General features: G+C 42.3%; 2 protein-coding genes across 4 annotated transcripts in view; both read left to right on the forward strand.

Moving 5' to 3' along the window:
• The window catches only part of OARD1 (O-acyl-ADP-ribose deacylase 1), a 160,234-nt gene that overhangs the window by 73,093 nt on the left and 74,465 nt on the right, over positions 1-12,676 (forward strand). The window lies entirely within an intron of this gene.
• On the forward strand, positions 1,097-5,466 carry TREML1 (triggering receptor expressed on myeloid cells like 1). Its single transcript, XM_055571449.1, has 6 exons — positions 1,097-1,139; positions 1,327-1,659; positions 3,647-3,758; positions 4,159-4,247; positions 4,740-4,792; positions 5,152-5,466. Exons 1-6 carry the CDS (start codon positions 1,097-1,099, stop codon positions 5,464-5,466), a joined length of 945 nt encoding a protein of 314 aa, XP_055427424.1.

Here is a 12,676-nt window from a genome sequence, read left to right on the forward strand (position 1 = left end):
GTTGAGCATTGGCCCATCTTCCTCTCTGGTGGGAGAGAGAGACATCTTTACTTCGGAATAGAAACTGATCACTTCCAGGGAGGAAGGGGAAGGATGGAAGCAAGTCTCTCTGGAGCTGACACATGGTCTCTAACTCCCCAGGCACGTTTGCTCTTCAGTCTCCCTGGAACAAAGCTCGGTCAGTGCCCTTTCCTGGGAAGGCCCCGATCATGCAGAAACATGAACATATTCACAGAGAACTGTCTTCCAACAGAGAGGACAGTGCATTCATGAAATAAAAATAATATATGAGAAATGCTTGGAGAATTAAAAATACTGTAAACTAAAAGCACTAAGGGATAAAAATTTGAAGGACAAGGATAGAAGGGATGGAAGAAAAAATATGAGGATATCTTCCAGGAATCAGAACACAATGGACTAAAAAAAAAAAAAAAAAAAAGGAAAGAAACCTAGACAGAAAAGCTATGAAAATGAGATGAGTACAGGGGGTTCAATATCCAATTAATTATCAAAGCAAGAGTGCACTTCCTGGAAGTGGAGAACGTGGCCCACACTGGAAGTGTCTAGGGAGCACTCAGCACAGGGAGTGAAGACAGGTAGACCAGGGTGCACCATCGAGGGGGGGCTTCCTGGATGATCTCCAGACAGCTCGGGTAGGGCACTCACACAGAATTTAAAATTAAGATGGACTCAGGCCCTGGGGAAGACATTTTACTTCCCTCCTTCACAGCTCTGCATCATCAGATTCTGTATTTGGAATACCCTGAAGATCATCTTCCCCCTTTCTTTAATGCTCCCTGGTTGCCATAATCCTCCTCCCTGACTTCACTCCTTAGGGGCCCCCAGGATCCCAGGCTTCTGTGTTTCCTTGGGCCTTCTCATTCTACCTCGCCCACTCCCATCTGGAGCACTGAGCCAACCAGAGCTTGGAACAGCTCCTTCTCCCCACCCATGGCAGGGCCCACCAGTGCCTGCTTCCCAACCCCATGGTCACTGAGAGCCCCACGTGAGTGTCTGAGGCCAAATTTCCTGCCCCCAGGGGAATGCTGTGTCAGTGCCCAGACGAGCCTCAGAGCTGACATCTCCCTGCCCAGCCATGGGCCCCAAACTGCTCCTGCTGCTGCTCCTGGGACTAGTAGGTAAGGTTTAGAAGGAGCTGCACTCTGGGCCCCATGTACCCTGCTCCAAGCCCAGGGATAATTGGCATTGCCCTGGAAACAATTACATGTGTAGGCCCAGAAGTGGACCTCTAGACCCCTGACCCCCTGGGCAGTGCGTGGACCAGGAGGTGCCCTGCCTGACATTCCCTCAACTTTCCTTCCCTAGGCCAGGGCTTGGCCGGCAGCCTCCCGGAGCTGCTGCAGGCGCCCGTGGGGAGCTCCATCCTGGTGCAGTGCCACTACCGACTCCAGGATGTCAAGGCACGAAAGGTGTGGTGCCAGGTCCTGCCAGAGGGATGCCAGCCCTTGGTAACATCAACCGTGAATCGCGGGGTCCCAGCTGGCAGCCGCATATTTCTCACAGACCTGGGGGGTGGCCTGCTCCAGGTGGAGATGCTTGCCCTGCGGGAGGAGGATGCTGGCGAGTATGCCTGTGTGGTGGAGGGCCTCTCGGGAACCCAGACTGTGCACAGGGTCACTCTGGATGTGCTTCCTGCAGGTGAGTTATCCCAGCCTGGCCAGCAGCCCTGGCCTGCCCTCCTGTCCCAACCTGCCGCTCTTGGGTCCTTGGTGGGTGGGAGCCTTTGTGGGTGAGGAATATGGGCCAAATGCCCAATATTCTTTTGACAGCTCTGCAGGGAACGGAAGCCAAACCGGGTGAGAAGTCTGAGATAAATCAGCCAAAGAGCAGTCCCCTTTCCGCTCCTGCATGGGTGGGTCTCCCCACAGGAAGTCACATCCTTCTTCCCCCATTCAGAGCCTTGGCCTCCTCATCCAGCATTTTCAACATACTCTATGCTGTTTTTTCCCCCTTAGAAATGTTTTAAACAAAGTTTTGATTCAGACATATCAACCGGAATTAATTTTTTGGTATATGTTCCAGGCTTAAGATTAATGGCTTAAAAACTACTGAATTTATACCTTATTTTATAAGTCTTCACTGAGTGTCTAGTATGTGTCTCATGTAACAGGCAGGGTACATTCAATGGCTGGATTCCTTTGACTTTTTCAGTTTTAAAAACAGAAAGAGTCTCATCAATATACAGTCAATATTCTCACCCTATTTCAGTTTAGAAAGTACTCTTCACAGGATTCATTTTTACAGTCTATAACTTTCTCATGTCTAAATATTTACTAAAAGAACATTTAAAAGTATTAAATATTCCTCAGGAAAGTACAATATTGTAAAAAATAATTGTTCTATTGGGAACATGGTCAGCTACCTGAGGAAGCAGGCTGTTCTGCCTTCCTCTTACGGATGTTGACATCTTTTTCCTTTTCAAGTATTCCTTTCTTAAGTAATTTGTGCCAAAGGCCCAAAATAATGAAATCAAGACATTTTTCCTTCTGTTTTTCTCCATCTGTTATGAGGAGGGACTAAGCTGTCATTAGAAATCTCTCTTGTGTCCACAATTACTACTCATATTATAAACATGCTCCTGTTAACTCTGGTTATCCTTTGTTCTCCCGCTTCCTTGACACTCTAAGGTCTAGCACCTCAAGGTTAGAACTTCCTAAATGGCAAATGGTCACAAGACAATGCACTGGGAAAGGGTGGCAGGGAGGTGGGTACCCTCAGTGGGACATCTGAGGTGTGGGACCCCAAGAGCTGTAGAGGATGGATATTCAGGCAAATGGGTAGAGCATAGTATCCAGGGAGGATATAGTGGTTTTAAAAACCAGATAAGGACATATGCTGCAAGACTGGGGTCAATGGTGTCTCAGTTCCTGGTTTAGCGTGGGGTGGGGAGTGGGAATGGTGAATTTCTAAGGACCAGGCAAGACCCTCCTCTCAGAGGATCTAGGAGGACTGCCGGGTTCCCAAGGCAGATCCTCAGGCCGACAGAAACAAACCCTGAGTCCCACAGACAGAAGCTGAGCACATTGTTGGAATGACAAAAAACTTGTCACAAAACTGAGTCTCAGGGTCTGAGCCAAAGCTCTCAGCAAGTGTCAGTTGGCACCGTCATTTCAGGACTGACCCTATGTTCCTTGCCTCCAGAGCTTGGGATGGGGCTCAGCCAACCTGCAGGGCTGGTCACAGGCTGCAGGTATGCAGAGAGGTCTAGTAGGCTGGGCCAAAGCCCCTTGAGAGACCAAGTGATGAGAGCTGGGAGCAAGGTCTCCAAGGAGGTCAGAGTAGAGAGGCCTATTCTGGGGTGGGGTAGGGAAGTGGGCACAGATAACACAGTGGGCTTTCTGCATAGTCTAAGCAGCCTGATTGAGACAAGGCACAGGGGGAGCAGGAAAAGGAGAAGAAATTCAGAGGGAGAGGTTGGGAGCTGGCAGCAGTGAGCATATTCACAATCAGATAAAGACTTAGACCTCGCGAATTAGAGGCCCCTTAAGGAATATCCCAAGCACCCCTTTGTGTTTCTTACTCCCGACCTCCTCAGTTCTCCTCCCCCAGTCCCTCAGCTCTCAGCAAGCCCTTGAACCCTGCTCTCGGTGGGTATGTGCTCAGTAACGACTTCCTTCTGCCTCAGCTCCTGCCCTGGAAGAGGAGGAGATCCATCAGGATGCGACTCTGGGTGAGAGCTCCTCTTTGGACTCTGTAGACAGCGACGGCCCTTTGGATACCAGCCAGGATAAGAAGAGGTATGACAAGAATTGTATGTGGGTGGCTGGGAAAGGGTGATGATGCAGATACAGCTTGTTTAGAGCCCCAGACTAAATTGAAAGGAAACCTTACAATTCTCTCCACTCTTGGGGAACTGCTCAACAGGTAGGCAGGTAGGCAGACAGACAGGCATACCTCTCTATCCCAGTTCAGCACTGAGCCCTTTATTCCAGTAGATCTCCAGTCAGGATACCCTGATAACGTGTCTCTCTTCTTCCCTGCTTGAGTCTGCCTGCCTCATTCCATTAAAAAAAAAGCTCTTTCTCCCGACCATGGCACACCAAGAATGGTGCCTCTGTGCCACTTCTCCAGGATTCCTGCCAAGCAGCTCCCCACCAGGTTCAGGGCTAAGCTCACTTCCTTCTTCGTGTGTCTCAGCAGACCCTGGATTTGGGGTGCTGTGTTCCTGCTGGGCCTGCTGGTGATGGTGGCGGTGGTACTGCTTGCTGTGATGGCCAAAAGGAAAGGTGGGCAGCTCTCCGCCTGCGTATCCCAGCAGGGGTCTTCCGGCCCTGTATCAGCCACTCCTGCATTTGAGGCTGGGAATCTAGGTCTGCTCCCCCTACAGATGGGCTTTGGCAAGTGCCCCCAGGCCCTACAATTCCCATGGCTGAAAGGTGGAGGACAGCGAGGAGATTCCATGGGAGGTGGCCTGGGGAGAGACAGGAATTGTAGAGGGTGAGACAGTGGCGCTGGGGACAGGTGGCTGGAAGAGGTGGGGGATTTCAGGAGATAGCTTGAGTGTTGAGACAGGATGAAGGGAGCTGTGGAAGCAGTAAGTGGGGGCTGGGGCTGGCTGGGGGTGGGGGCTGGGCAGATGGAAGGGGAAGACTTTGCTGGTGGGAGTGGGGATGTTTGAGTATGGGCTAGAACAGAGGTTGCCAAGGGTTCTGAAGAGAGTGCATGTGTGGGAGGCACTGAGTCAGCACAAGGAGCAGTCTGTGCTTCTGTTCTACCAGGAAACAGGTTTGCTGTTGGTGGACAATTTCAGAGCAGTGGAATCTCAAACATGGTAAGAAACCTCTGCAAGCCCCCAGCCAAATTCCCTAGACCCTCCCTCTACCATACTCACTGACAAGTCCTGGGATGATGGGGTGGAGAAAAGACTGGGAACCCACATGAGGTCCAAACCCACTTCTTAAATGCAGTAAACTTGCCAACTATAGTCTTCCACTTTCCCACTTTGCCATCCACTTGCCCAGATTTAGGGAGATACTTGGGGCCTGAAAATCTTCACAGTGAAGCCATCTTGCCCACAGACATACTCAGGATTCTGGAGACGGTCCAGTGTGATCCTGGACTTCCCACCTCAAGGAACCGGGGTAGAGGGAGGCATTTTCTCTTTGCCTAACCGGCCTGCTTTTGTTATAGGCTCCCTCCTCAGTGGTCCACCACATCAGTGACTCTGGACTGGCTGCTGATTTGCCATCAGATGTACCATATGTCAAGCTTGACTCACCACCTTCCTTTGATGATACCACTTACACCAACCTTCCTCCTGATTCCCTGTCAGGGAAACTCCTAGCCCTAGACCCGCCCTGTGTGCCCCCTGTGCCTCCTAAGGTTGAGATCAGCTCCAAGCCTGTGACATACGCTACAGTCATCTTCCCTGGAATGGGCAAGAGTGGAGGAGCCTCCTGCGAGCCAGCCCAGGAGCCGCCTAATAGTCAGGCTCCACCCAGCTGAGCTGGTCACCATCCTGTACACCCGCAGATAAGCCCCAGGTTTTGTGTAGCCATCCATGCAACCCATGCTCTAGATCCTTAGGCTATCAGATCTTTAGGATCTAATGTCTTGACTTTTCTGACCTGGTAAGTGATACTTGGAATGCCTGAGGTGTCCTGGGAAGCCAAGCCATGTCCCGGGAAACTAGCCATGTTAGTTCCTCTGCCATTACACCAAAGAACTAAATAAACTCTATATGATAATATATGAGCTCTTGATGCTTGGGAGGGAATGAAAAGGCCCAGGTTTGACTGCTCGTGAACTGAAAAGACTGGTCCAGAGTTTGTGCTCTAATGCTCTCCTGCCAGCGGGGAAATGATTTCCCTCCCTGGTCAGACTCCTACAATGCAGTCTGATTTAACAGGCGTGAGGGGGGATTTCTTCAAAAGCATTTCCTGCCTTTATCATGACACTTGAGAGTATAGATTCATTTGCTTGAGATAGAAATCTCCTGTTTTCTGCTTTATATCTTGTAAACAAGTGACATCTTATGATGTGACACATATGATGGGAGGAGGAGGATAATTCATCAGTGCCAGGTGCTGCTAGTGGTAAAGAACCCGCCCGCCAATGCAGGAGATGTAAGAGACATGGGTTCGACCCCTGGGTCAGGAAGATCCCCAGGAGCAGGAAATGGCAACACACTCTAGTCTTCTTGCCTGGAGAATCCCACGGACAGAGAAGGCTGGTGGGGTCGCACAGAGTTGGACAAGACTGAGGTGACTTAGCAGAGCACAAAGGGGGCTCAGGACAGATAGGGTAGGAGAGATGGGGTTAAAAGGAAACAGGAGTAAGGCCAAAAACTGAAATAGATACCAAGCCTATTCCTTGGTAGAACAAAGGGTTTTCAAGCACCAGGAGATAAAAGATCTTTATCAGTTTTATAAGAGTTGGCTCTTTCTCAACTGTGTGGTCTTCTGGTAGCTCTGTTCCCTTAACTCTGAGCCTGGGAAGAGCCCAGTGAAGAAAAGGCATGCAGGTAGGGGAATAAGGAATAAATGGTAAATGTGTGGCCACAGTTAAGTGTAAACGAAAGCTAATCCAGGCTGGGTATAGGAAGGCCTTTAAGGTTTCTGCCATGACTTCTTCTCAAACTGTTTGAAAATATTTGTCCATATTGAGATGAGAGACTTAGATGCAGAAGAGGAGGTGCTCAGGAATCCAGTCTTTTACAATCATGAAGAACTGGGCAAAAAGAGGTTTTCACGGTCTGAACCATCTGAAGGGCCCTAAACTTAGTCTAGGTACATGAGGCGAAGAGACAGGCAGGGGCTGTGTAAGCCTAGTAATGCTATTTTCAGGGAGCTCTGGCAGGATGTTCTGGGCTTCCTTTGATAGAGTCTCAGCCTGTGACAGAACCTAAATTTACTCTGTCCCTTGTGGAGGCAGCAGCTCCCCACCAATCACTAAGCCCTCATTTACCCTGGCTAAGGTGACTGGGGACTTTCCTGGTGGGAAGGCAAGATGGGGGGAGGGCAGAATAAAGTCTATAATTGGTCTGAATGTAACTTTTCAGAACCTGACAGAAGTAGAAGTATATTTAACAATGCAAATGAAAATACTAAGATAATCAGTTGACTGGTAGAGAAGACTGAAGGAGGAAAGGGAAATATATTAACTCCATCAATGCCTATGACAGCAAGTCTATGAATTATAGTCACAGAGTCACAGTTATAAAAGTAACTTCTAAAATGAAAATACTAAAATAAATTTCATTTATTTATAAAAACAAAGTAAATGCAAATGACATGGTGAGATGACTGCTTCACATTAGAACCTTTGGAACTCAGTTAAAGAAGCTCTCAGAGGAAAATAAACACCCTTAACAAGAATTAAGCATCTTACTCAAACAACTAGTTAATTTTAAAGGAGAAAAATGACATAACTAATACATAAATAAAAGAGTTTATTCTTTGAAGTAAACTGAAATAAAGTGTTAGCTAACTTACTCAAGAAGATGGATGAAATAAACAACAAGGGGAAAATAACCACAGATAAAAAGACAATAACAAAATAAGACGATAAAAAGACAATAACAAAATAAGAATATTTTGTGCTAGTGGTGGAGGAGTGGGAATGACTATAAAGGGGCCTGAAAGAACTTTTGGGTGTAATTAAATGTTCTCCATCATGATTGTGGTAGTTACACGGTATATACATTTGTCAAAACCTATCCAATAGGCGTACCTTACTGCATATAAATTATATTTTGATAAAATTTATTTTACAAAGTATTTGAAAGGTCATTGGGGAATAGTTAGAACAATCTTAGAGAGAAAAGCTCTTTAAAATATCATACAAAACTCAGAAGCCATAAAAGTATTCATAGATACATTACAACTGACACATTAAGATAAATTAAGATACTTTTCCCTCTATGACAAAACACCATAAATGAAAGTCAAAAGACAAAATAAGAAAAAATTTTGCAACCCATATAAAGGCAGAGGGCTCATTTCTCTAAAAAGGCAGAGGGCTCATTTCCCTGACTCCTACATATCAATTAGAAAACGAATACTTAATAGAATATGGTCACAGGATATATACCTACAGCTCACACAAAAAGAAATATAGACATAATAAAGATGTTTAACTTCATCTAAGGAAAATACAAGTTAAAAGTACATTGAGAGTAATTTTAAAAGAAAATGGTTAAAGAACTCTGAAAATTCTCGCCTTCATAAAAGAAACAAGAAAACTGGCAAAAATACTGTCAACTTTTTTGGAACTCTGGAAATTAACCAATGGCTTGCATCAATCCAAGGAGTGTTTACTCAAGAAAAACGGCTTCCCCTTACCCCTATTTAAGAGACAACTTCATAAAGCAATAATTTATACCTGTGCTGATGGGCATACCATTTATTAGGATGTAACTTTTATGACAGTAACAATATGAAGAGGGAGAAATAAGGAATGGGGCTATATAGAATCAAAGTTTTTGTATTAATATATTATTGAAATTAAGTTATATCAATCTGAACTAGATTATTTTAAATTGAAATGCTAACTATAATCTCTACAGTAAGAAAATAGTACAAAATTATACAGTAAAAGAAATGACAAGGGAATTAAATTATCTAATATGACAAAAGACAGTGGCGAAATAAAGGAGAAAAAAGACATAAAACAAGTAGAAAACAAATAACAAACTGGAAGACATAAATCTTACCTTATCAGTAACTATACTGAATGTAAATAGATTAAACATCCTAATTAAAAGGCAGATATTGGCAAAATTGATTTAAAAAATATATGACTCCACTATATGCTGCTTCTAGAAGATAAACGTTAGATTGAAAAACACAAGTCTGCTGAAAGTAAAAGAATGGAAAAACATATCATGCAAACTAGTTACAGAGCACTAGAGTAGCTATACTAACATCAGACAAAATAGGCTTTAGGGCAAAAACTGATACTAGTGACAAAGGACATTTTATAATGTTAAAAGAATAAATCCACTAAGAAGATATAACAATTATAAATATACGTGTACCTAACAACAGAGTTTCAAAATACATGAGGCAAAAACTGACAGAACTGAAGGGATAAATAAATGGTAATGGTTGTAGACTTCAATATTCTACTTTCAAAAACAATACAGCAAGGAGGTGGAAGAGCAACAACAAAAGAGTAGACATGAATAACACTATAAACCAATTGGACTCCTCAGATATCTACAGAACACACCATCCAACAAAGCAGAATACACATTCTTCTCAAATATACATGCAACAGTCTCTAGGATAGACCACATGCTTGACCATAATTAAGTCTAAATAAATTTAGAAGGACTGAAATTATATAAAGTATTTTTTCTGACCATAATGGTTTGAAACTAGAAGTCAATAACAGAAGCAAAATTTGGAAAGTCACAAATATGTGGAAATCAAACAACTCACTCCTAAATAACAAATAGGAAGAAGAAGAAATCACAACAGAAATTAGAAACGAATACTTTGCAATGAATGAATATAATTATGCAACATACCAAAAGTTAGGTGATTCAACAAAGACAGTGCTTAGAGGGAAATTTATAGCTGTAAACACCTATGTTAGGAAAAAAAAGAGAAGATTTCAAATTAATAACCTAATTTTCCATCTGAAGAAACTAGAAACAAAAAAGCAAACTAAACTCAAAGCAAGCAGAAGGAAGAAAATAATAAAAATTAGAGCAGAAATAAATGAAATAGAGAACAGAAAAACAACAGAAAAAAATCAACAAAACCAAAAGTTGGTTCTTTGACCAGATCACCAAAATTGACAAATCTTGGTTAGACTGGATAAGAAATAAAGAGAAGATGACTCAAATTACTAAATTAGAAATGAAAAGGGAAGAACTACTGACCTTATGAAATAAAAAGGATAAGAAATATTATGAACAATTGCATACCTTAGGTAACTTAGATGAAATGGACAAATTCCTAGAAAGATGTAAACTACTGAAAATGACTTAAGGAGAAATAGAAAATCTATACCATGTAAAGAGGTTTAATTAGTAATCAAAAACTTCCCACAAAGAGACGCTTAGGACCAGATAGCTTTTCTGGTGAGTTCGATCAAATACTGAATGAATTTTAAAACCAATCCTTCACAAACTTCAAAAAAAAAAGAAGAGGAAGGAATACTTGCCAACTCATTTCTATGAGAGCCGTTTTACTTAGATACAAAAACCAGACAAAGAGATCACAAGAAAACTATAGGCCAACATTCTTTATGAATGTAGATGCAAAAAATCTTCAATCAAACAGTGGCAGATAGGACCTGGAAACAAATAGAAAGGATTACAGATCATGACAAAGCAAGACTTATTCTAGGAATGCAAAGTTGGTTCTACATTTGAAAATCAGTATGATACATCATATTAATAGAAACTGCTGCTGCTGCTAAGTTGCTTCAGTCATGTCCGACTCTGTGCAACCCCATAGACGGCAGCCCACCAGGCTCCCCTGTCCCTGGGATTCTCCAGGCAAGAACACTGGAGTGGGTTGCCATTTCCTTCTCCAATGCATGAAAGTGAAAAGTGAAAGTGAAGTCGCTCAGTCGTGTCTGACTCGTAGCGACCCCATAAACTGCCTACCAGGCTCCTCCATCCATGGGATTTTCCAGGCAAGAGTACTGGAGTGGGTTGCCATTGCCTTCTCTGTTAATAGAAACTCCTCCCCGCCAAACCACATGATCATTTCAATGGGTGACAGAAAAAGTGTTTGATAAAACCCAACACTCTATCATGATAAAAACACTCAACAAACTAGGAATAGCACAGGACTTCATCAACCTGATAAAGAACATCTATAAATAATTCACAGCTAACATCATACTTAAAGGTGAAAAACTAAAAAGTTTTCCCCAATAGTTGAGAACAAGACAAAGATGTCCATTCTTGTCACTTTTATTCAACATTATACTATAGGTTCTAGCAAGTGCAATTAAACAAGAAAAATAAAAGGCATCTAGATTGGAAAGGAAGAAGTAAAATTACCTCCATTTGCAGACGATGTGATCTTGTATACAAAAAAGGCTAAGAAATCCACTCACTCCCCCCAAAAATTTAGAGTTAACAAATTAGTTCAGCAAAGTTTCAGGATACAAAACTAATATGTGAAAATCAGTTTTATCTCTATACTCTAGCAATGAAAAACTCAAAAGGAAATTAAGAAAACAACTCTATAGACAATAGTATCAAGAATAATAAAATTATTTAGGCATAAATTTCACAAAATAGGAGTAAGCCTGGTGCGTTAAAAACTACAAAATGTTACTGAAAGAAATTAAGGAATATATGGAAAAGATATGTCACTCTCATGGATCAGAAAACTTGGTGCCCACTCTCACCACTTCTATTCAACATAGTTTTGGAAGTCCCAGCCACAGCAATCAGAAGAAAAAGAAATAAAAGGAATCCAGATTGGAAAAGAAGAAGTAAAATTCTCACTATCTACAGATGACATGATCCTCTACATAGAAAACCCTAAAGACACCACCAGAAAATTACTAGAGCTAATTAATGAACATAGTAAAGTTGCAGGATATAAAATTAATACACAGAAATCCCTTGCATTCCTATACACTAACAATGAAAAAACAGAAAGAGAAATTAAGGAAACAATCCCATTCACCATCGCAATGAAAAGAATAAAATGCTTAGGAATAAATTTACCTAAAGAAACAGAAGACCTATAGAGAAAACTATAAAACACTGATGAAAGAAATCAAAGATGACACAAATAGATGGGGAAACACATCATGTTTGTGGATTGGAAGAATCAATATAGTGAAAATGAGTACACTACCCAAAGCAATCTATAGATTCAATGCAATCCCTAGCAACCTACCAATGGTATTTTTCACAGAACTAGAACAAATCATTTCACAATGGGTATGGAAACACAAAAAACCTCAAATAGCCAAAGCAATCTTGAGAAAGAATGGAACCAAAGGAAGCAATCTTCCTGACTTCAGACTCTACTACAAAGCTGCAGTCATCCAGACAGTATGGTACTGGCACAAAGACAGAAATATAGATCAATGGAACAAAAAAGCACAGAGATAAATCCATGCACCTATGGACACCTTATTTTTGACAAAGGAGGCAAAAATATACAATGGAGAAAACACAATCTCTTTAACAAGTAGTGCTGGGAAAACTGGTCAACCACATGTAAAAGAATGAAACTAGAACACATTTTAACACCAAACACAAAAATAAACTCAAAATGGATTACAGATCTAAATGTAAGACCAGAAACTAGAAAACTCTTAGAGGAAAACATAGGCAGAACACTCTCTGACATAAATCACAGCAAGATCCTCTATGATCCACCCTCCAGAGTAACAGAAATAAAAACAAAAATAAACAAATGGGACATAATTAAACTTAAAAGCTTTTGTGCAATGAAGGAAACAATAGGCAAGGCAAAATGGCAGCCTTCAGAATGGGAAAAAATAATAGCAAATGAAGCAACTGACAAAGAATTAACCTCCAAAATATGCAAGTAGCTCGTGCAGCACAATACCAGAAAAATGAACCCAATCAAAACGTCAGCCAAAGAACTAAACAGACATTTCTCCAAAGACATACAGATGGCTAATAAACACATGAAAAGATGCTCAACATCACTCATTATCAGAGAAATGCAAATCAAAACCACAATGAGGTACCATCTCACACTGG

The sequence above is a fragment of the Bubalus kerabau genome, chromosome 3 (genome assembly GCF_029407905.1).
Source record: "Bubalus kerabau isolate K-KA32 ecotype Philippines breed swamp buffalo chromosome 3, PCC_UOA_SB_1v2, whole genome shotgun sequence".
Lineage (NCBI taxonomy): Eukaryota > Metazoa > Chordata > Mammalia > Artiodactyla > Bovidae > Bubalus > Bubalus kerabau.

Bases quoted from the DNA above. Each gene is read 5' to 3' on its own strand.
- TREML1 (XM_055571449.1), top strand. From the start codon at position 1,097: ATGGGCCCCAAACTGCTCCTGCTGCTGCTCCTGGGACTAGTAG. The intron at 1,140-1,326 runs GTAAGGTTTAGA...TTCCTTCCCTAG, and splicing joins GCTGCTCCTGGGACTAGTAG to GCCAGGGCTTGGCCGGCAGC. The intron at 3,759-4,158 runs GTATGACAAGAA...CGTGTGTCTCAG, and splicing joins ACCAGCCAGGATAAGAAGAG to CAGACCCTGGATTTGGGGTG.